Source organism: Engystomops pustulosus, chromosome 1 (assembly GCF_040894005.1).
Source record: "Engystomops pustulosus chromosome 1, aEngPut4.maternal, whole genome shotgun sequence".
Classification (NCBI taxonomy): Eukaryota; Metazoa; Chordata; class Amphibia; order Anura; family Leptodactylidae; genus Engystomops; species Engystomops pustulosus.
Window position 1 is genome coordinate 88,332,373 of NC_092411.1, and position 24,757 is coordinate 88,357,129.

At 39.5% G+C, this 24,757-nt stretch overlaps 1 protein-coding gene across 1 annotated transcript; it reads left to right on the top strand.

Annotated features, from left to right (window-relative positions):
- The first annotated feature begins 17,687 nt into the window (after window positions 1–17,687).
- On the top strand, window positions 17,688–23,864 carry CRYBB1 (crystallin beta B1). The gene is made up of 6 exons (XM_072146735.1): window positions 17,688–17,759; window positions 18,084–18,230; window positions 18,541–18,659; window positions 21,329–21,461; window positions 22,528–22,670; window positions 23,514–23,864. The coding sequence occupies exons 2-6, from the start codon at window positions 18,099–18,101 to the stop codon at window positions 23,695–23,697; spliced, it is 711 nt and encodes a 236-aa protein (XP_072002836.1). The 5' UTR covers window positions 17,688–17,759; window positions 18,084–18,098; the 3' UTR covers window positions 23,698–23,864.
- The last annotated feature ends 893 nt before the right edge of the window (window positions 23,865–24,757 follow it).

Sequence of the window (24,757 nt, forward strand, 5' to 3'; positions counted from 1 at the left end):
ATTTAGATTCATATAAAAGAGGAGACTCTCCTCTTTCATAGAAATTAAGAACTGAGGTTCTATGTGTCACAGACTCAGAGATACAGCCCTCTGAAATGTGCACCCCTCCAGATTCTTAGCCGGCATCTACATGGAGAATTTGCTGCACACAGGAGCTGCTGCACCTCACAGATAATGGAAATATTCACATTATATGTTACTACAGTCTGATAAGGAATAAAATCAACTAATATTCATGTTTTAACCTTTCTCTATACAGAACTATCTAGGAACACACTTGATCTCTTATTGCCTGAAAATTGACTGATACAATGAACATTCGATCCTTTTCGCCTATTGTGGCTACATATTAACACCGTGACCCAGAACATGTCCATAAAGCTATATGTAACACCAAAAACACACACCTGTTCTGGAATAAAGTTTTTATTTCACACCATCCTCCATTACTTACACCTATGTTATGACGTTCTCACTCTCATTCTTATGAAGCGCGGAGGGTTCTGTTATTGTGCGGCTAATACAATGGCACACATCTAAACGTGACTTTTATTGTCTCATTAGCTTGGTTTATGGATATATAGTTATTATTTGGGTTACCGTTGTGTAAGGGAGCAAACCATTATAGATCTGTGTGACGCTCAGTGCATTTTTCTGCAAAAATAGTTTGGTGTCCCCTGTGGATGTAACCTTCCCTTTTCTGCATATTTTGGTGAATATACACATGGGGCGTCTGTATGATCTCCTTACAGCTTACTGTTTTAGGAAAGTATATTTTCTTTATATAAGTATTCGTGATCTGTACATATTTTAGAGGAAATTTTGAATGTTAATTGCCAAATGTATTGTCTTGTTGTCTGCTTTCAAAATTCTATAGGTTTTATGGCGCCTTTACTTTTTATTCTCTTTTATTGTTATATTTTGTTGGTTGTGACTGTCTTAACATTTCTAGCTGAAAAACAGATATCTAGTTATTACAGTTGTAGTAATATTATCTGAATTTATTTATGTGAACATATCAATATGGGACATTTGTGAACTCTACACATGTCCATCTATTACATTTAGATGTGAAGGTAAATATTTTCTGTTTTGAGCACATTTTTTTGCCATCAAAGTAAAATTTTAAGTATTTTTTATAAAATGTTTCAGTTTGAATCAAAATTGCATGAAAGCGCCGCTGTCTATAAACTCTTTTATGCAATTTTGAAAATGGGGTCTGCTTTCAAAAATATGTGGTTTGTTGGGTTACTTTAATTCTTTTTGCTGTAATTTTGATTTTAATTTTAAACCTCAAAATTTTAAAAATTGCTCTGGTCAATAACGCAACAAAATATACAGAAATGCCTGTCAGTGAAAGGGTTAATACCCCTTGGTTGAATTCCCGGATGTAGATGCTTATCATCTATCTCCTGTCTATATATCTCTCTGTCTAGTTATCTATCTCATATAACCTGACCATGTATATATCTCGCTATCAATCAATCTTCTATTTCTCTTCTACTGTATTTATCTCTCATATCCATCTACTGTATATATTATCTACTTTATAATTCTGCATCTAGAAATCATCTTTCATATTTATCTTCTATCGTAATAATTATTATGAATAATTCTTTATTTGTATAGCGCACACAGATTACGCAGCGCTGCACTGTGCTTGCCAGATCAGTCCCAGTCCCCATGGGGCTCACAATCTAATGAACCTACCAGTCATTTTTTGGGGGGTGGGAGGAAACCGGAGGACCCGGAGGAAACCCACGCAAATACAGAGATAACATACAAACTCTATGCAGATGTTGACAAGTGCTGCAAGGCTGAAGTGCTAACCACTGAGCCACCGTGCTGCCCATCAATCTCCCTATCATCTATATATCTCCTATAAAATTCGTCCGTATTATAGTGTGTTTTACCATACTAAAAGAAGCCTCTTACTGACTGTGACTGGTCATAAAATAGTTTTATTTTGGGGCCCCACTTTTAGTTTTGCCCAGGGCCCCACTTTGTCTAGCACTGGTCCTGACTAAAAAATTGTAGATTCACACTGAAGGCATCAAAACTATGAATTAACACATGTGGAATTATGTACTTAACAAAAAAGTGTGAAACAACTGAAAATATGTCTTATATTCTAGGTTCCTCAAAGTAACCACCTTTTGCTTGGATTACAGCTTTGTACACTCTTGGCATTCTCTTGATAAACTTCAAGAGGTAGTCATCTGAAAGTGGTCTTCCAGCAGTCTTAAAGGAGTTCCCAGAGATGCTTAGCACTTGATGGCCCTTTTGCCTTCACTCTGCAGTCCAGCTCACTCCAAACCATCTCAATTGGGTATGGTGACTGTAGAGGCCAGGTTACTCGGCGTAGTACCCCATCACTCTCCTCCTTGGTCAAAAAGCCCTTACACAGTCTGGAGGTGTGTTGGAGGTCATTGTCCTGTTGAAAAATAAATGATGGTCCAATTAAACACAAACTGGATAAAATAGCATACTGCTGCAAGATGCTGTGGTAACCATAATGGTTCAGTATACCTTCAATTTCGAATATATCCCCAACAGTGGCACCAGTAAAGCATCCCCGCACCATCACACCTTCTCCTCCATGCTTCACGGTGGGGACCAGGCATTTAGAGTCCATTAATTCACCTTTTCTGCATCGCATAAAAACACGGTGGTTGGAACCAAAGATCCCAAATTTGGACTCATCAGACCAAAGCACACATTTCCACTGGTCTAATGTCCATCTTTGTGTTCTTTAGCCCAAACAAGCCTCTTATGCTTGTTGCCTGTTCTTAGCAGTGGTTTCTCTGGCATGCCATTTTACCATGTAGGCTGCTGCACATAGTCTCCTCTTAACAGTTGTTGTAGAGATGTGTCTGCTGCTAGACCTCCGTACGACAATGACCTGGTCTCCAATCTGAGCTGCTGTTAACCTGCGATTCCTGGGGCTGGTGACTCGGATGAACTTATCCTCTGCAGCAGAGGTGACTCTTGGTCTTCCTTTCCTGGGGCTGTGCTCATGTTAGCCAGTTTATTTGTAGCGCTTGATGGTTTTTGCACTTTTACTTTCAAAGTTTTCCCAATTTTTTTGGACTGATTGACCTTCATTTCTTAAAGTAATGACGGCCACTTGTTTTTCTTTACTTTTTTCGAGCCATAATACAAATTCTAACAGTCTAATCAGTAGGACTATCAACTGTGCATCCACCTGACTTCTGCACAACATAACTGATCCCAACCCCATTTATAAGGCAAGAAATCCCACTGACAATGCACCTGTGATGTGGAAACCTTTTGTGGAGACTACCTCTTGAGACTCATCATGAGAAAGCCAACAGTTTGCAAAGCAGTAATCAAAGTTCTTCTTTAAAGAACCTAGAATATAAGACATATTTTTAGTTGTTTGTTTCACTTTTTTGTTAGGTATATAATTCCACAAGTGTTAATTCATAGTTTTGATGCCTTCAGTGTGAATCTTCAATTTTTATAGTCACAAAAATACAGAAAACCCTTTGAATGAGAAGGTGTGCCCAAACGAATATATATTAAATTTTGATTCACTTTTATACTTTTAATAACTTCTACCCTGTTTGCAGTATATACCACTAGACACTGTCTTTACAGACAGCTCTACTGACCTTGTGGCAAGTCGTGGGATGTAATTTCCCACTAAAACATTACATATTTAATCATACTTCAACAACCAGTTTTCTGAATCAATACTGTTTATTTGCCAGCACAGTTTTTCCAGATAACAAAATCCACTTATAGTTTTTATATTGTACTGCTATTGCCTCTCTGGGACATATGATTAGATCTCTGATTTACTGTGCTCAAATTTCCAGACAATGATATTCACAATATAGATTGCTTCTAACAGCTGGGCTCAGTGAACAAAATGCATAGAGTGTGACTGCAGCTCTTTGCATGTTGTTCAGTATTAAAAAAGTATCTTTACATCTCTTTCACATGCCAGTATAGTAAATGTGAGACACCAGGAGCTGTTTGGGGTCTTGATTCAAGATACTACTATTTCCAAGATTCAGGTGGGAGTTGCATCTATCAGATACGTATGCCATATTTTGTGTAAGGATCTCCAGATGATACTGTAGCTGATGTCAGATCTCTTAAAGGAAACCTACCACTTAAAAGTGGTAGGTTTAGACACATATACATGGCACCAGCTCAGGGTGAGCTGGTGCCAGAGCATATTTTTGTTAGGGGAACAAAGCCCCTATCGCCGTTTTATAAGTTATATTAACTTATAACTCGGCGCACCGCACTTGGGCACGGTGCACCATGCGCGTGCCCGTGCGTGCGCCGGATTCTAAAGTGCTAGAGAGCCGGTGACGTCACCGAGCTCTCCGGCACACGCGCGCCTGCGCAACTTAGCGCAGCCTGTTACCCCGTGCTAAGTTGCGCAGGCGCGCATGTGCCGGGGAGATCGGTGACGTCACCGCCTCTCCAGCACGTTAGAATCCGGCGCACGCACGGGCACGCGCATGGTGCACCGTGCCCAAGTGCGGTGCGCCGAGTTATAAGTTAATATAACTTATAAAACGGCGATAGGGGCTTTGTTCCCCTAACAAAAATATGATCTGGCACCAGCTCACCCTGAGCTGGTGCCATGTATATGTGTCTAAACCTACCACTTGTAGGTGGTAGGTTTCCTTTAAAGGAAATCTACCATCAAAATCCATCATGATAAACCAGGGGCACTTACACAAAATATTTACACATATTAAAGCATCACAACATAATAAGACAGGAAAGACTAGAATAGACTGTCTGCAGAATTTCTGCCTAAACTGGAAGTGTACTTTCACTGTGGTCTATTGCAGATATTCATGAATACAAGGCAATGTTAGGTATGTGTTTGCTTTACACAGAAAAATAGTTTTTCTTTTTCTTGGCAGGCATTGTTATTCTTTCCTAGTTGTGTGTGGTACAAAGCATATGTACAAATAGACATTTGATGCTTTGTTTTTTTCTAGAAAAAGGTTAAACTAACAGTACACATTGTGGTTACACTTTCTGGTAATTCATGTCCTTCAGGAAACAATGGGACAAGTGAAGGCGCTTGTTGTATTGTATCTCTACCACCACTTTCTAGAGATGTGGACTGGATTTGAAGAACTGGAGTATCCACTTCATTGGTTAGTATGTGTTAGTAGTCTATATATAGTATTTTTTGTGTATGAGTTTTTATGTTAAAACTATAATAAAAAGTAATTAAATATTATACTTCACTTTAGGCATATGTGCATGGTACACGGAACAGTATGTGAATGTAACAGACCAGAAACAGTCTTTTTTCTTTTTTGATCTTTGTAGTCACAATAAACTTGACCTGAAATGTACAAGCTTTACCCATAGATTATGCAGCAGGTATGACCCTATGTAATCCAAAGGGAGAAATTCACTACTTACTAAAAGTAAAATTCCAAAACAACACTTGAAATTTGAATCACACATTTCCACAAATCTGGGTGGCCCTTTAATAATTTTTTCTCATGTACCTCACATACACCCTAAGCAAGGTTAGATGGGGGGGGGGGGGAGGCTTCAGGCCGGAGTGATTTCTTATGCGACTTTTTATAAAGTTGTAGTTCATGAATCTGACATTACACGCCAGCCCCTTCTACGTTCATATGTTCAAGTGGCAAGAATAGCCCGATGCAACTTTTTGACCAAAAAGTTGCAAAAACAAGATGAAGCTGTTTGGCAACTCTTAATGATAAATGGTGTTACTGAGTAGTGCAATTTGCTATAAAAAATAAAAAATATATAACTTGAAAGCAAGGAGTAAAAAAACAAAAACGTTTTATAACATTTTACAACAGTTTTATACTACTGTGTTTTATATCTACTATTTATGGTAGTTATTAAAGGAAACCTACCATCAAACTCATGATAAACCAGGGGAACTTACACATAAATCCAGGCACTATGACCATGGTAATCTTATATTTGTTATCCATGGCCTCCTTTCTTATATATTCAAATTTAAAAATTATGCTAATGAACCTGAATGGCTTTGATAAATGTTTTCAGAGCCCCTCCACAGGATGGGGCCTAACTTCTTGATCGGTGGCATCTCAGTGATGAGACCCCCACAGATCACAGAAACAGGGGGTCTAAAGGGGTTCAAGGTACCTCCATTGGACCTCTTGGTGCTCGGCAATCTCTGTATGCTCCAGAGAGATGAATGGAGTGGAACGGACATGCACGGCTGTCTGCTCCGCTCGTCTTGGGGAACGACAAGGGGTCCGACGGAGGTACCTCGGACCCCCTTTTCCCGTGATCTGTGGGGGTCTCATTACTGAGACCCCCACTGATCAGCAAGTTAGGCCCTATCCTGTGGATAGTGTCTAACTTGTTTGGGGGGGAAACCCACTTTAAGGACTGGGACCTGTGTGTTTGGAAGCGGGTGGACTGTCCAGTTAAAAGGAAAACAATAAATATGACAAGTAATTTTTTTTCAAAGATGAATATGCAATCCGATGAAATTTGGTGGCCCTCCATAGTAGGGAGATAGTCCAAAGAGAAGAATATCAGACGTGAGCACATGGAGTAAATCCACAGGGAGTCTATGTGCCACTTTATCAGTCTTCTAATATATGGCTTGAAAACTTTGCAGATAGATATGCAGAACAAAGTCAATGCTGCAGCTATAAAAAGCTGTGCATTTACATACTGAGCATGATGCAAAATTAATGAGCCATTTAAATAATAAATACATGTGGCGAAGGGAGTGAAAGCTTTTGAGAGAATCTTCTGCCGGGTAGATGACTGCAGGGATCTTTGCTCTAACATTACACTTCACGTAATTAACCAGATTTCACAAGGGACATATTTTCTTGTCTGGCCGGGCCCCTCCCTTGTGGGTTCTAATGCAATCTTGATTTTAAAGAGCGCATTTACATTGAACTTACTCTTCAGGATACATTAGAGTGCTGCTTAAGTAGCAATTCCTCTCTAGAATGTTTTTACTACAATTTGTGTGTATATATATATATATATATATATATATATATATATATATATATATATACAGTATATGCATATATACATGCCACAGAATGGTCTTCATTGCAGTATGAGTGCAAAAGTTACTGTATCCCAGGATAGCAACCGCTTGTACACTTGTGATGAGGGTGCGCCTAATGCCTTATCTCAGGCACCCTGGACCGCCAAAGTCTAATTAGCATATTTAAAAAGCTATTTTGGGGATAATGAAATTAAGATCCTTTACCAGCATGGAATCACCATTATGAAAGTGATCTGACCTCAAAACACCAGTGTGCAAGGGGGTTGATTTCATGTAAATGAAGACTGTGATTGTGGGAATAGTAGAGCATAGCACTGTAAGGCTTTAACTATAATGAGTTTAATGTAAATTTAATTATTAATTATTTTTCGATTACTGAATCAGATAAGAAAACTCAGAGTACATTAGAGGCACATACAGCCGATTAACTTAATACATCATGAATTACGGTAATAGTTAAGAAATGTTGTAAATTAAATCAAATGTAAACTTCTGTAAAAATAAGCGAATATATTAATTACATTACATTTTAGTCCATGCACCATTTTCTCATTTTGTAAAATTTGTGCTGAGCTGATGAGCTGGCCATGCATGATTACTTTATTAGCGAGAATTTGCAGGAATTGTGAGTTAAGGACTGTCAGCACCAGCCGATCCTTCTGACAATATCAGTTTTTTTAGACACTTTCCCGAATTATAAAGGGTGGACAAACGTACATTGCTGATTGAATCCAGATGGATTTTTAATGTGTAACCCTTCCTCTTTGCAATTATTGATAGTTTTGATTCATTTTATTTTATCTACATCTACAACTTCTATAAAATACAATTTTTTTATGTACTCATGTGGTCTTTTGTTAATAATTTACTAATGGGTGTTTTGTTTATATGTATCTAATATAGCCCTGTGTACCTGTATTTGGATAATGACAGTATAGCTACCATAATAGGCAACATTTTCCAAGTTATTCTTGTCCTGACGGAAATCTTAGAACTGCCCCTTATCATATTATAGTCTAGGCATACTTGCCTCAAGCACAATCGTGCCTCCCAAAGACTTTTCATGTGTTGGTGAGGTGGTCCTTCCTTTGAGGCATGTCTCTTTTGACTGCTCATGCACTCTAAGTATCTTGGCCATGAATAAGGAAGCTACTTTCCAAAACTCATAGGCTTGTCTCAAGTTTGTCTGTGGTGTGCTACCATATGCACTAAGATTTTTATGGAAGTTATCTAAAAAAATGTCATTTTCATATCATAAAAGGGAACCTACACAATAATAGGCACATGCATGTAAAGGTATAGATAAAAAGTGAATCTATATTAACCATATCACCACAATATTTATGCAGGGCCATTAAATCACTGAAATTATGCCTAAAAACTATCCAGTCCTTTTTTTTATAAACTTTCTATTTGTGGGAACAATGAGAGACCATTGAGAGCAATGTAAACCCCTTAATTTGTAATAATAGGGAAAGGATAAGGTCCAAGAGAAAGCAGTAAAAAGAAAGAAAGAAGAGAAAAAAGAGAGAAAGAGAGAAAAAAGCGGTCATGGTAGTCGTGAGGACACTGCTCGCCCCCAAACCTGAGACAAATGACTTCTCCATAGAGCCTGAGCCACTCAAGTAGACTAAAGAATCCTCACCGGTGGAGCACTCAGGGGCGTTGCTAGGGTGGTAAAAGATTCAGGGCACGGGCCCCAATGCATGTGTATCGCACTTTCAGTAATGCCCCCTCCTGTACATAACCCCCTCACATGTGGCTGTGCCAATAACAAGGTAACTTCTGGTATATACAGCTACAGAGAACAAAGGAGAAATCCCCATCACCACATCTTATGTTCCTCATTGTCCCTACATCTTGGTTCCCTGGCAGTGTTATCCTGCTGCCGCCCCTAACAATCTCCCCAAATACTGTAAGGCTGAGCTCACACGTTTGTCTTGCATTTAAACAACACCAGGTGCGTGTTACCCATCACATGTGTATTTCTGGAAACGCAAATGAGATCAAACCGAGCCCTGTCCTAGTGACATGTGTGAACACGCTCCAAGAAATGTCCCCCACACAGCCCCACAGTAAGTAATGTGACCCCACAGCCCCCCAGTAAGTAATGTGCTCACACAGCCCCCCCCCCCCCAGTAAGTAGTGTCCTCACACAGCCCCCCAGTAAGTAATGTGCCCCACACAGACCCCCAGTAAGTAATGTGCCCACACAGTCCCCCCAGTAAGTAATGTGCCCCACACAGACCCCCCAGTAAGTAATGTGCCCCACACAGCCCCCCCAGTAAGTAATGTGCCCACACAGTCCCCCCAGTAAATAATGTTCCCACACAGTCCCCCCAGTAAATAATGTGCACACACAGTCCCCCCGGTAAGTAATGCGCCTCACACAGCCCCCCAGTAAATAATGTGCCCACACAGTCCCCCCAGTAAGTAACGTGCCTCACACACAGCCCCCCAGTAAGTAATGTCCTCACACAGCCCCACAGTAAGTAATGTGCTCACACAGCCCCACAGTAAGTAATGTGCCTCACACAGCCCCCCAGTAAGTAGTGTGCTCACACAGCCCCACAGTAAGTAATGTGCCTCACACAGCCCCCCAGTAAGTAGTGTCCTCACACAGCCCCACAGTAAGTAATGTGCTCACACAGCCCCACACTAAGTAATGTGACCACACAGCCCCACAGTAAATAATGTACCCACACAGCCCCACAGTAAGTAATGTGACCACACAGCCCCACAGTAAGTAATGTGACCACACAGCCCCCCCAGTAAGTAATGTCCCCACACAGTCCCACAGTAAATAATGTACCCACACAGCCCCACAGTAAGTAATGTCCTCACACAGCCCCCCAGTAAGTAATGTCCTCACACAGCCCCCCAGTAAGTAATGTCCCCACACAGTCCCACAGTAAATAATGTACCCACACAGCCCCACAGTAAGTAATGTGACCACACAGCCCCCCCAGTAAGTAATGTCCCCACACAGTCCCACAGTAAATAATGTACCCACACAGCCCCACAGTAAGTAATGTCCTCACACAGCCCCCCAGTAAGTAATGTCCTCACACAGCCCCCCAGTAAGTAATGTCCCCACACAGTCCCACAGTAAATAATGTACCCACACAGCCCCACAGTAAGTAATGTGACCACACAGCCCCCCCAGTAAGTAATGTCCCCACACAGTCCCACAGTAAATAATGTACCCACACAGCCCCACAGTAAGTAATGTCCTCACACAGCCCCCCAGTAAGTAATGTCCTCACACAGCCCCCCAGTAAGTAATGTCCCCACACAGTCCCACAGTAAATAATGTACCCACACAGCCCCACAGTAAGTAATGTGACCACACAGCCCCCCCAGTAAGTAATGTCCTCACACAGCCCCCCAGTAAATAATGTGCCCCACACAGACCCCCAGTAAATAATGTGCCCCCACACAGCCCCCCCGTAAGTAATGTGCCCCCACACAGCCCCCCCCAGTAAGTAATGTGCCCCCACACAGCCCCCCCAGTAAGTAATGTGCCCCCACACAGCCCCCCCCCCCAGTAAGTAATGTGCCCCACACAGCCTCCCCCCAGTAAGTAATGTGCCCCCACACAGCCCCCCCAGTAAGTAATGTGCCCCACACAGCCTCCCCCCAGTAAGTAATGTGCCTCCACACAGCCCCCCAGTAATTAATGTGCCCCCACACAGCCCCCCCAGTAAGTAATGTGCCCCACACAGACCCCCAGTAAATAATGTGCCCCACACAGACCCCCAGTAAGTAATGTGCCCCACACAGACCCCCCCAGTAAATAATGTGTCTCACACAGCCCCCCCCCAGTAAGTAATGTGCCCCACACAGACCCCCAGTAAGTAATGTGCCCACAAAGCCCCCCAGTAAGTAATGTGCCCACACAGCCCCCCAAGTAAGTAATGTGCCCACACAGCCCCCCCTAGTAAGTAATGTGCCTCACACAGCCCCCCCCCCAGTAAATAATGTGCCTCACACACAGCCCCCCCCCCAGTAAATAATGTGCCTCACACAGCCCCCCAGTAAATAATGTGCCCCACAATGTTCTCCCCCTTCCCTAGTCCCTATCATGTTTCTCACCTCACAGATGCAGCACTCTATCTGTGTGTGCACTGCTTTCCCCGGCAGGTCATGTGACTATGACATCATCACAGATCCTTCAGCCTCTGGAACTCCCGGAGGCTAGGTCCTTGCAGGGGAAAGCAGCGCCTGCACTCGTTCTCATCACGATCTGTGTCCTCAGACACAGATCTTGATGAGGGAAGGAATCTCCCGGGCAGCGGGGCAGATGATCTGCTGACCCGAGGAGATTCGGGGCACTGACCTAGCGACGTCCCTGGGAGCACTGCATGAATTCCCTTCAACAAAATAGCTAACTCAATATTGCCCCCCATTACTCCAACTAGAGGATACTGGGTCACAGATTCCCAAAGGTAAAGTTGGTTTTCTGAGAACTGGATATAAAAGAGAAGGAAGAGGAAGAATGTACCTGTGAACCAACAGTAATGTCGCTCCCACAGTTGATTGTGATGTAACAGAGTGTAGAAAAGAGGGGTCTAACCGAGCAATGCAAGCAACTCTGTTCAACAGAAAAACATAATTTGTCAGATAGAGGGTTACACCAATCAAGTACTCTTGGCAAGATGATCTACTTTCTGAGATATTCCCCATGGTAGATTCCCCATTCGGACAGCAGCTGCATCCCATTTTTCACTAATTCAAGGATGCAGCTGCTGCCAAAATAAAGTTTAATGCTTCAATAAGCAAATTAATTTCTAAGGCTACTGGGGGAGTGGAGGAGCCTGAGACAGCTTCTAGAGTATGACTTATTACTGTAGACTTCATCTTAAGGCCTAAGAGTATCCAGTACAAAAATTTCTATTAATGATCGATTAAGGGATTTTTCTTTTTGTTTTGGTAAATTACTAGAAAGAGCATTAGATTGTTTAAGCTGTTTAGTATGGAATGAAAGTGACAGATTACTGTGGGACATGTGAAACCACTTACCTTTCCAAACATCTGACCTTCTACCCACTCTAGCTTAATGGCATTGTATTACCGAAACAAGTTATGACCTATCTACAGGATAGCTCCTAACTTGTTTTGGTCGCACAACCACGACCTTAAGAACATGGCCTAAAATGACTCAGGACACAGACCTTTTTTACATTTTCCGTGCTCAAATTCCAAAAGACATAATTTTAGAATTTTTTTATCTGACATTGCTATATTAGGGCTTGTTTTTTTGCGGTAAGATTTGTGTTTTCCAGAACAGAATAAAACAGCTGTTTTGCCACTTGTTTTTTAATCAAATCTTTTATGCTGTTTACCCTAACAGTATAATATACTTGGTAAAATTATTCTTTAAGTTCACACGATTAAGGCGACTCCAGACATATACAGGTTTTGTAATATTTTACTACTTTTGCAAAAAAAAAAAAAACTGTGTCGCCATATTCTGAGAGCTATCACTTTTTTATTCCTCAATCAAAAAAGGATTATTAGGGCACATCTGACTTTTTGATCGCTTCTATTTCAATAGATTTGCGATGTAGAAAGCACTAAAATTGCAATACGTTTTTTGGGTTTTTTTATACCGTTCACATTATGGGTATATTAGCCAAGGTTGCTGTGGATGTGATGGTAACAATTTAATTTTTTTAACGCAAAATAAAATTATATATAGGGAATGAGTGATTTATGTGGAGTTTTTATTTTTATTTAAGTTTCAAAGTACCGTAGTCAACCTTTAGGTTTACTGCAAACTGGAATTATTGAGGGTATTAAAAACATAAATAACAATGACTACAAGAGAGAACAGATGCTGGTCACATATAATTTTTTTCCTAAAATACAAACTCCAAAGATGAAGTTAGTAACATTTAAAGAGTAATTGATCATTTCACAGACAATGGGGCTCAGTGTTAGACATGGGTCAATGAAAGTTTGGAATCCAACAAGGAGAAGATGTGCCTGTGCATCACAAATTCCTTTGAATACTCTAGTTTAGAAAACATTTAAAAATACTTTTTGTACTAAAAGATTTTTTTTTACATGTATTAGAAAAAGTAGCAAAGTTATTAGGACACAATCTTGGTTTTCAATTAAAACATTGTTGGTTGTAAAAATATTATAGCACAAATTGTTCACACCATGATGAGCCTATGATCACTAAGAGTCATAGGTTAACCATAGTGTTGGGGGCGGGACTCCTTGTATCATATTGATCTATAATAAAAGGTGTTCCTGCTTCCCTGCTAATCAGCAACTCTGACACTGTAATCGATTATATACTGTTATCGGCTAAGGACTATTTGAAATAATTATCTTTAACATTGTAAATAGAAGTTGGCCAGGTGATTTCTAATTCAGACTTTTCTGTGCCTGCCCCATCCTTTTAGGTGCAGATTATCGTGACAGTGAAATAGTTTTTTAAAAACTGTAATTCATAAAGGAATCTGAGTAGGTCATTAAAATGAACATACTGCAGCCTAATAACCCTACAGTATCATGCTTTAGAATAAGTTGGAGCTGCATAAAAGGAATACATAAACATTATCCTATTAGGATTACTGGATTTGATTTGCTCACTTAGCAATGCAATAATGTTCACACATTACTCTGAATAAGGGTGTGCAGAATTCCAAGCTACAGAAACAATGATATATATAATGGAATATTCAGTTGTACATTTCTTAGAGTGAACATAACCGTATACCAAGGGTACTGTATTCAGGGTTTTAGCTTACCATACTGTTAACCCCCTTAATTGGACGTAGTGTTTACCATTATATCAGCCAAAAGTCTTCTGCTGCAACAAATTAGCAAATGTCGGTGAACAAAGCTGTCTTCTCCAAGTGGTTTAATATTTAGAATAGAAAAAAAAGCAGAAGAGGAAGGCCTTCTACGTTGTAAAGATGGCCAAGATAAACCACTCAATTAATGGGCATTGGGTCTTTGGAGGTGCACTTTGTTCTATATTGATTGCATTAAGAAATACAATACACAGATGTCTTGCTCTGTAATATCCAGAAAGCAAGCGGTTCAATAGTGTTTGGAAGCACAAAGGCAAAATCACAGCCACAATAAATTGAATTCATAATCTAGATGGATTGGCTTGTTTAGCAGGACATGCCAGCTACATTCAGTACAAAGACAAATTAAAGTGATAGCAGGTGCTTGAAAGCCATTGTATACCAAATGGAGAAGCTGACAAATGTAAATGGTTAAGAAGCATGAAAATATATCATATATATACATATCATTTATAAAGCTGAATGCATGTGTCTACATCCTCTAATGGAATCTTCACTGTAACATTTACAACAGCAAATTTCCCTCTTCAGGGAACGTCATAAACTGTTTTGAATTGAACTCAAAACGCTTTTCAAAATTCACGTATTAACTACCATCTACAGGAGCCATTGTCTGCAGGCTGCTTTTGTCGCAATTATCAAGCAATTGCAGCTCAGTTTCTAGCAACCAATCACAGTTCAGTATCTATTTTGCCACAGGTCATTAATATGAGCTCTGAGCTTTGATTGGTTACTATAGACAGCTTATGTGTGAGGGATTATGTGAAGTAATTTAAGGTAATATATATATATAATATATAAGGTATAATTGTGACCCCGGTCCTGTTATTGACTCTGATCCTGTGATGCCTGTCCTGACCTACCGCTATGTCCCCGACTCTGATCCTGTGCTGCCTGTCCTGACCTAATGCTATGTCCCGATTCTGATCCTGTACTGCCTGTCTCGACCTCCTGCCTGTCCCCAACCACAAGTTTGTCTTACGATTCTGTACTTCGCCTTGGTTGCCACCGCGGATAAAGTCACGCCTGTGGAATGACCTGGTGGTACCACGCCGTCACAAGTCCAACCTGCTTTGCAGCAGGCTCTAGTGAAAACCGGGTACCACTTAAAGGGGTATTCCGGGAATATGAACGTCTGATACAAAAACCCATAATGCTATAAATAAATGAATGTAACAAAACTTAATGCCATTAGTCACAAAATGGAGCTTAAATAGTTTGATTTTATGATTCACAAAATTTTATGGGCTTTCTAAAGTTATCACCAAGATGGCTGCCACTGGAAACTATAAGTCCCAAGATCCTTTAGTTCTCAGTAACTCCTCCTACATCCTATGCATTGTTCCCAGTGATGATGTAATAGACTTTCCTGCTCTGTTACCATAGTAATGATGTGTAACTGTCATCACCACATAACTGGCCATACTGGATGCACCGCAACCAACCAACTACAGCCAAACTTATTAAATACCTTATCTTCATATTGCTGAAGTTAGGGACTCGGCAAACAGCCTACCATATTCAGAATCTAGAACTACTCCACCATGATTAATATACTAACACAAAAAACGGAGTTACAACGTTCTTTTGTAAAAACAATAAATATCAACCTTTATTTATTACACAAGACAACACATAGTTGTATTATCATAAAATCATTGGCGTATTTTTTTACAGAGGAAATCCAAACGAATGGTCCGATGAGACAAAAACCATATGACTGCATTACAGGGTATATTACTCAATTCTATGGTTCACACATCAAATGTTTAATATCATTATCACAGTCATGCTTGTCAGGAGTGAACATGGAGTGTGCCCCAAATTATGAGATTCACAAGTAACAGACAAGTGTCCTACCCATTTTGCGCCGTCTATGGCTGCCTCTCAGACTCCCCAACGCACGTTTCGCCCATGCTTCTTCTGCACAAGCCAGCCGCGCATCCGGTATTCACTATCCCGGGTTGCATTTTGAATGAAGCCACTGCTCTGTTTTAAAGCATTAGCTATATATTTTTATTATTTTCAGTAGAGGATTATCTGAATTTGACTCTTGGTCCCCTGATAAATCTGTATTACAGCAGAGGAAACGCGTTGGGATTGAATTATCTAATTGTTATCTAGTGAGGTGTAGGTATCCAGTAGGGACAGCGGTGGAACGTCCTTCTCAGGATGGGAGTCTGGGCACTTTAAGGACATTATAGAGCTAAGGGATATACAGGTTCTCCGTATGGATGGAATGAGCCGATGACCTGAGATCTCCAGGATTGGTAAGATCACCTTATGCTTTTCCTATTGTTCCACATGGAGTATTGGACAGTAAAAATATGTCATTTGTTGATTGAATATTTGTGCTCATATTAATACTGAGAATAAGGTGTTGGGATTGAAAACTTTTTTTCTGAATCTGATAAGCAATTTGTATACATCTAGATCTCCCTGCACATGCACTTGGCTGCCCTATGATGTATGGATAAGCCTCCTTTTGATGCAGGGTAGTTATTTTGGACTATGCAACTGCCTGCTGTCCTCCTGATAGCGTGACTCATACTATCTATTTTATAGCAATTACGTAATACTGGCTGCTATCTTACACGTGGTTGCTAATTTGACTATAGCATTTAGTAATAATTGTGGTTAAAAAATGGTTTTAAAGGATTTTGAATAAAAGTTAAATTTTAATACACCCACCTTGCTTTAACATATAATTTTCCTTTGGTGGCAGGTACAGCTGGTTGCTTTGATCAACCTATATGGTGATTGTGGTAGCTGGCTTATTCCGCATAAGCCAGAGGTAGAGGAGATAAAACATTATCTTAATGCACTGAGGTTTTGGATACATGCTGGCTATTACAACTGGTTTGATAGCAAATGATTGCTTGTGGGCCAGCCGCCTACAATATTAGATAATACAATCATGTGGAGGAGGTTATTTCTCTTTCAATCAATGTTTTTTGTAATTGAAGTTTATTGAATAGGTAAAGATACAATTCTTTATAAGACACTGAATATGAGAGAATATGTAATAGGAAAGCCCCCTCTTTCACCCAATCTGAGCAGATTCAATAATCCAATACCTGAAAAAAAAGTGGAAAAAACAGACAAGTGTCATCCATTTTTGGACAGTACATGGCTGCACTAAATGCAATACCTTTTAACTAATGTGCATGTGTATTATTTTATGGCCTATGTTTTTGTTCTGTCAAATAGTTGACCATAAACTAGTATGGATCATTTTCATTGCTCCTTGTACAATAGAAGTCGATAAACAACAAGATGGAACACAAATCATTTTCCATTTGTGAATAACGGATGTTTGATAGAATGTACTTTTGAAATTTATCGTTTTTATAACGGACAAAAAAAAGAGATGTCAGACTGATGTAACTTGTCCATTCAAAACGTCTGTATCCAGGCAGATGACCACCTGTGATTGCTTTATTTCCCCAATGGTGGGAAGATGAAGTCTTAATAAGCATTGTTCCAACATGGTCAAGAAGCTTGTTGAAGATATTGGGTGACCCTCTCAACTCTTAGCCAGTGTTTGCTAGAGGGCTTTGGTTTAAGAATTGTATGTTATATGATATTAATCATATGGTAAATCATTGTTTTAAGATTGCAATTTCAGCTATACATACTTAGCACACTTCTGACCAACAATATAACTGCTTGGTTCAGCTGTAGTAAATGGTGGTTGCTTCCAGATGACCAGTCACATTGAAATATGTGATGACTAGCAGCTTCCTAATCAGACACTGATGAGCTATGAGTTCTATTGTCCTTCACTATTTTGCTTCTGTCTTTGCCAGGGTATAAATTCTGGGTCATGTAGTACCCAGAGAAACAAGCCTAGTAGCACCAGCAAGAAGCACCTCTATCAGGTAAGAACCAATGAGTAACAAATTGCTGGGCAAAACTTAGAATTGGTAGATATGGCTGAAAGGCTTATTATACAATGCACAGTCTATAGTATTTGTGTTGTAAACCCCATTTGAACCATAAGACTATCTGCAGATGATGATCAGAAATAGTTGAAATTTAAAATGTCATATAGCTATCTATTATAATAAAGATATGGTGATTGGATGGGTCTGAAGATGGTAAAAAAAAACATGATTGGATAGTGAGATAGTTACTAATGTTAAATATACAACAAATGAGTCACTTGTATCTTTACTCAATGTTCCTTTTTATTAAAATTGTAGAACTACAGCTTCATAATGTCTCAGGCACCCAAAGCTGCTGCTGCCAGCCAGGGCACTGATGCCAAAGAAAAGGGTACCCCTGTTCCAGTTCCTCTTCCTGTAACCAAGCCCAGTAAAAGTGGGGAACCTTCCTTGGGATCCTTCAAGGTCAGACTCTTCAACAACAGGAAACTAAATTATCTTTACAGAAACAATGGCAGAAAATCCTTTGACTTAATCTTTCCATATATATATATATGTGTGTGTATTTGGAAAAATATAAAAAATTAATAATGTAGTTGGAAGCTAATGGCACCTTTTGTTGTGTTTGGCTTCTCTGGTTGCACTGAAGGTACAGCGTTCAATGCCATTAATCAACTATTAATGATTATTTAGTGAATACATTTTCTATTTATATTTGAAATTAAAAAATCTTAATATAATCCCACCTTAAATGAACAATTTCTCTTTTCCATAGGTGATTATCTTTGAGCAAGAGAACTTCCAGGGAAGGCACATGGAGCTGCTGAATGAGTGTGTAAACCTTGGGGAGCGAGGCTTCGACAGAGTACGCAGTGTTATTGTCGACTCTGGACCGTAAGTGCTAAAAGCTTTAGTTTGCATTTACTTCATTGAACAGTTTTTCTGAATAATAATAATATTCTGAAAAACAATATTAGAATAGACATCCTTTAATACTTAATTTATCTTCCACTGATTTTCATATTCTAAAATTACCATAGAAATAGCCAACAATAATTTTTATGACACAAAGATATGTGAATAAATCCCTAAATTCTTTTGATGACATACATACACTTTAAAGGAAGCCAACCTTGCAATACCTCAAAATGACCACTACACAATAGATGGAGACTGCCACATCTGTCTGCTCTGTACTGAACAGTTAAGCACTAATAGAAAACATGATCAATGTGGTGTCCCTTTAAAGATTGTTGCCATGACAGTTTCATGGCCTTGCAATATATTCAAAATGTCACTTCAGAGCTTACCTTAGCCAAAAAAACATGTAGGCTCCTCCATGTTCCTTGGTGCCCATGGGTACCACAGTTAATACTGCGCAAGTGAAATATGCATTCCACACAGGCCCATAGCCTAAAATGTATCTCATGTCTTTGCATCTGCACTGACCAGGCTGATGTCTGATATCTACCATGCTTGCGGTGGTGTGTATTATTATTTATAAGCATGAGGACGGAACTTATTGGTGGCGATCGAGCCGTATCTTATGTCCTTATATGTCATTGATGGCTTTTCTGACATTTATCCAGAAAGTGGATAAACCCTTTAATTCATCATCAACAAAGTGTGACATTGTTTCTACCATGCAACCTATATGTGAACAAGGTATGTGCCGTGATGATAAATGTGGTGGTCTTTGCCTCAGAAGAGGTGGCCCTATGGTGTGTTGGGAGCAATAAATCTCCACCAGGAGCTAGAATAAAATATGACTGTGAAATATAACATTGACATTAATTTGTTGATGCCAGTGTCGGGAGTGGATGAAAATGGTATAGTGGAAAAATTCTGCAGCAAACCCGCACATGTATAAAGCAGCTAAAAACAACTCAAATCTTAAGATTACTAATCCATTTTTATTTTTGCTCCCAATAATAAAAATGGATTAGTAAGCTTAATGGTACACAATATATAAAGGTATTTGCACCCCACTACACAAATTATTACTGTATATACTGGCGTATAAGACTACTTTTTAACCCCTTAAAATAATGGCTACAGTGGGGGGTCGTCTTATACGCTGGATATACGGGGGCCGCACTGTGTGAGGTGTTTTTTTTCCCCGTCAGCGCGTAGAGAGCCGCTTCCTGGGACCGCCACGCATGCGCGGCAGTCCGCCTCTCACAGTCATTAGAAGAGGCTTAGTACGCGCTGACGGGGTGGCGCGCTGTATGCTAATGCAGCCGCCCTGTCACAGCGGTCGGCGTCACAGAGCTGGGGGTCACAGGCGGCATTTACAGAAGCATGTCGGATCTTCATTAATATCGCAGCTTACAGTTATGATCACCAGGCACTTGCTCTCTTGTTTGTTTTGCAAAGTTTTAAGCAGACTTTTTTTCATTTGGGAGAGGGGTAGTCTTATACAGTGAGTATATACCAAATTCTATATTTTTAGGGCAGAAGTTGGGGGTCGTCTTATACGCCCAGTCGTCTTATAAGCCGGCATATACGGTACTTCTCAGAATAAGATTACATTTTACTGAGACTCTGATTAATATCTCGCTCCTCTGGGGATCGCAATGTATTATCCCTATCTTAAACTCAATGGTAACAAGTTGGAAATATTATAGGTACCTTAAAGAAAATTCCTGGCTGGCACTAGAGGCTAATGCTCAGGCTATAGGAAATTGGAGGAGACATTGCCAGTGCGGGATGTCCTTTACTGATTTATGATCAGAAGTCTGATCCATGAATATGACACTTAGAAATAAGTGAAAAATGTAGGGAGCAATAAACTCCCATCCTCCCTTACAAGAATGATTACACAGGTTTGTTTATACACAGTGAAATATATTAACATGTACATAGAGAAAGTGTGATTTATTAGCCTGAGATGATAATTCATCAGAGTTTGCTAGGCCTTTGCGCTATATTTAAGCACCAAGATAAATAGTTCTTATAGTGAATTGGGTTTATATTAGAACATACTAATGCAAAACATATGATGTCCTAATAACATTGAAATAAAAAACATTTGAATATTACAATTTAATTTATATTCATTGGTATTAAACTATACATGCTGGTTATTTATATACAAGGAGAAGTAAAAGATACATTCAGATAAAGATGGTTGCGGTGTCTAGGGAGGAAATTGCTGGAACAAGTAAGCTGGTCACCTTAGCTCTTTCTATCTTCACAGTGTTCTATTTTAGACATCTGTGAGAAAACACCTAATGCTGCATATAGCCTTTGAGAAAAACAGATTTTCTTAAAGTAAACCCTGTTTGTTCAAAGTTTTGGAATGTTATTTAACTGAATATATCATATTAGAAGTACTACAACCTTTAAACAAGATGATTGCAGTGCACAGATCATCCTATAGACACCATACAGTAATACTTCATATTTTAACATGTATAAACTATGTAGGCCTTGTATTATATTCTCATTATTTTCATTTTTCTCTTCCAATGTTGTTACTGTATGTGTGTTTCGTGGTGATCCTTGATGTCATTCTGTTGTTTTCCGTGAAAAATGTGGACTCCACGTGCACATCTTCTCAGCTGGGTTGCTTATGAGCAGTCCAACTTCCGTGGCGAGATGTTTATCTTGGAGAAGGGCGAGTATCCTCGTTGGGATACCTGGTCTAGCAGCTATAGGAGCGACTGCTTCGTGTCCCTACGCCCCATCCGAATGGTAAGTTTAAGACTTCTCGATCCCTTCACATACCCTAAATACTATTCTTAGTATTGGATTGGCCTTTTTGTTGTGACCTTTTCCTTTTTTAAGGTTTGTCTTAAAATCTTTTTTCAAAGGGGTAATATTGAAACATATTTATAGATACTACTATATATTGATAGATACTACTATAGATAGAATTGCCATTTTACCTATGTCTATGTAAAAAGTTGCTCAAATCAAAAATTCTTTACACTATTAAAGGTATCTCAAAGCCAAGTCGGTTTTAAGGAAACATTCTCTTTCCAAACAACAAGTATTCAAAATCTTATATCTGAGCCAAGAATAGTATCCAAGCCTTAAGCAACATCTTTGTGGTATTTACATACAGCTTTAAGCCTGATAATGATTATTTTCGTGCCAGATTGATGTCTTGCATTTGCATTTTTTGGAGGGTTAGTTTATTTTCAGCTGGTGCCTTCATATTCACTGCTATTATGAATTGTTAAAGATAAAGGACAGTATTCTGGAAGGCGTTCAATTTGAAGTTAGAAAAAAGCAAGTTTTTTTTCTGGTAGTGTGTCTTTGTCTACAGTTGTTTATGCAGCCTCTTGTTGGCCAATGTCCCAGCCTTTTAATCCAGCTGTCCATTCACCAGTTTATGAGAGTAAGACTATGTTCGGAATCAAATGAGTGTGAAATCAGAAGAGCTGTGCCAAACAGTTAACAAGCCAATGATGTTAAATTCCAAGTAAAATGGAATCATTCACGAATATGAAAAACATTTCCCTTGCAAATGTGAAAAGAAGTGAAAATACAGTATCTAACGAGACAATGGTGATTAAGGTTGTTTCTCCCACTCACCCTGAAATGAGTATACATACATGCATTTCCAAGAAAGATGTGTAACAGAAAGTAATCAGTGTTTGTTATAGGAGAGAATAAATAAGCAATGATGAAAAAGGGAAATGATCTAACCTTGATTTTTTTGGTTTCTTTGTATTTCAATAAACTGGAATAATTATAAAGATAATGTAACTGGTAAAACTTGTAAAAACAATTATGTTTTTCTGTTTACCTGCAGGATAGCCAGGAACATAAAATCTCCTTGTTCGAATCCGCGGACTTCAAGGGCAACAAGATGGAAATCATTGAGGATGACGTGCCCAGCCTGTGGGCCTATGGATTCTGTGACCGCGTGGGAAGCGTGAGAGTTCCTAGCGGAACGTAAGTCATCTATCCTAATCTTGCTTTGTAAATATGGGAGTTAGTAGATGGCATACAATAGAGATCAAGGGGCACATTTATCAGGGCCTTCTATGTCAGTGGCGTAGAAGCCCTGAAATAATTCCAAATGCTAGCATATTGTTAGCACTTGCGATTATTTAGCCCTCTCCGCCACCTTCATGCCAGTGGGGCGTGAAGGGGGGGTTAATTCTACGCCAGGCAGGACCCTGCCCGACACATCAAGAGGCCCGAGTGTGTGATAAATATCCCCCCATAAGTTTAGGTTTCTAATGAAGTATTCTGCTATTGTATTTTCCATTTTCTTGGTAAACAATAGACAAAAATAATTAAAAAAGAAGAAGGATAAAGTGAGTGCCTTTTGTCAGATCATGCACAGCAACAACCTCATAGCTCTTACATAATACTTCCTTATTGTTAGCATTAAATTGCTTAAGATGTTTCCCACTAAAGGATGGGGGATTAATCTCTAACTGCTGTTAGTCTAGTTTCTGGAAACCCCAGCGAACATAAAAATAGTGCCCCAAATGTGAATATAACATTGGTGTGCACACTGTTCTCGACGAGGCAGCAACACACAAGTAAATATATTGTCCAACAACAAATGCCACTGCTCTATCACATGGAGTGCATGTAAACACGCATACTCAATGTAGACCTAAAGGTCACCTAAATATCTGTTCAATTGAAAATATATTGACATGCCTAATAGCTTGAATATATTTTCAAGCTCATCTGGACCATGGAACAAAAAGCAGTTAGAGAAGCACTCTGAGAATTTTTATTTTTTTTCAATAAATAATAACAATTTTTGTTTTCATACAGATGGGTAGGATATCAATATCCTGGTTACAGAGGCTACCAATACCTATTTGAAACCTGTGACTACAAACATTGGAATGAATGGAGCGCATTTCAGCCCCAGATCCAGTCTATCCGTCGTATTAGAGATATGCAGTGGCATCAAAAGGGATGTTTCCTTATCCCCACAACTGCCACCACCAAGTGAACATAGAAGATATCCCCAGGCTTGACAGAGAACCTTTAGGAACTTTTATTGCAAATTGCCCTCATCACCATTTTTTAAATGACTCTGTCAACTAATTTGTTGTATATTGCACATTTCATGGATGTACTTTACTTATGATGCAAATAAACACAGTTTCTGAGGTATAAGGCATGGTTGCTATGTAAATAAGGAATGGACACCTTTAGACAACAATAGCGTAGAGATTTATCTGGGGGGGGGGGGACATTTGAAATATGTTTTGCTATAAACCATACCAAATTTATGAAACACTATAAAGTATAATAACAGTAAAAAAGTTGGTGGCATCTAACACTTCTGTCCTGAGAAATTATAAAATGCAGAGGTCCCTCACAGCAGATGATATAAGAAAAGTGCACAGAACTGAAAGTGATGGCTCTATACAGTTTTTGGTGGCTATGCTGAGAAATTGCACATTGTGGAGTCTTTACATTAGGAAATTTTAATCTGTTAGGGATTCAAGTCAGATTTTTCTTCATGCTACGGATTCTTCACAATTTTCCGTTCGCACTCTTCAGGTGTTGGGAAGGGATTCCAACTCCAATACAGAGAGATCTCAGCACTCATTAGTGATACACAAAGATATTTTATTGTACGCAAAATTTCTTTATTGTAGCCAAAATAATAGTTTTACGTTTCAACCAAAAAAAGTCTTTTTCAAAATTAAGACTATGCTGACTGTAGGGTAGAAAGCAGGAGCATGGCAGAGAGGCTCAGTGAGGGTCTTCCTTTGACACTGAGAGAGCCTACTCTCTGCCACACTCCTGCTTTCCACCCTACAGCCAGCGTAGCCTTGTGTTTGAAGGTCCTTCTGAGTTTAGGTGGTAACCCTAAAATCCTTGTAAATCTGTTCCTTTTCTCAATACACATGAGACATTTCAGGTCCTTTCAAGGTCCTTAAACTGCAGATTGAAAGCAGGCAGAAGGGACACATCCTCCATTCCACAAGAAACCGGATTCTAGTACCATATGTAGGAAGCGAATTCCAGACGTGTAGGGGGCAAAACAATTCATACAGAAC

Excerpts from the sequence above, each read along its gene's own strand:
- CRYBB1 (XM_072146735.1), top strand. The coding sequence starts at position 18,099 with ATGTCTCAGGCACCCAAAGCTGCTGCTGCCAGCCAGGGCACTGATGCC. Across the intron at positions 18,231-18,540 it reads CTTCCTTGGGATCCTTCAAG|GTGATTATCTTTGAGCAAGA; the intron begins GTCAGACTCTTC and ends TCTTTTCCATAG. Across the intron at positions 21,462-22,527 it reads CCCTACGCCCCATCCGAATG|GATAGCCAGGAACATAAAAT; the intron begins GTAAGTTTAAGA and ends GTTTACCTGCAG.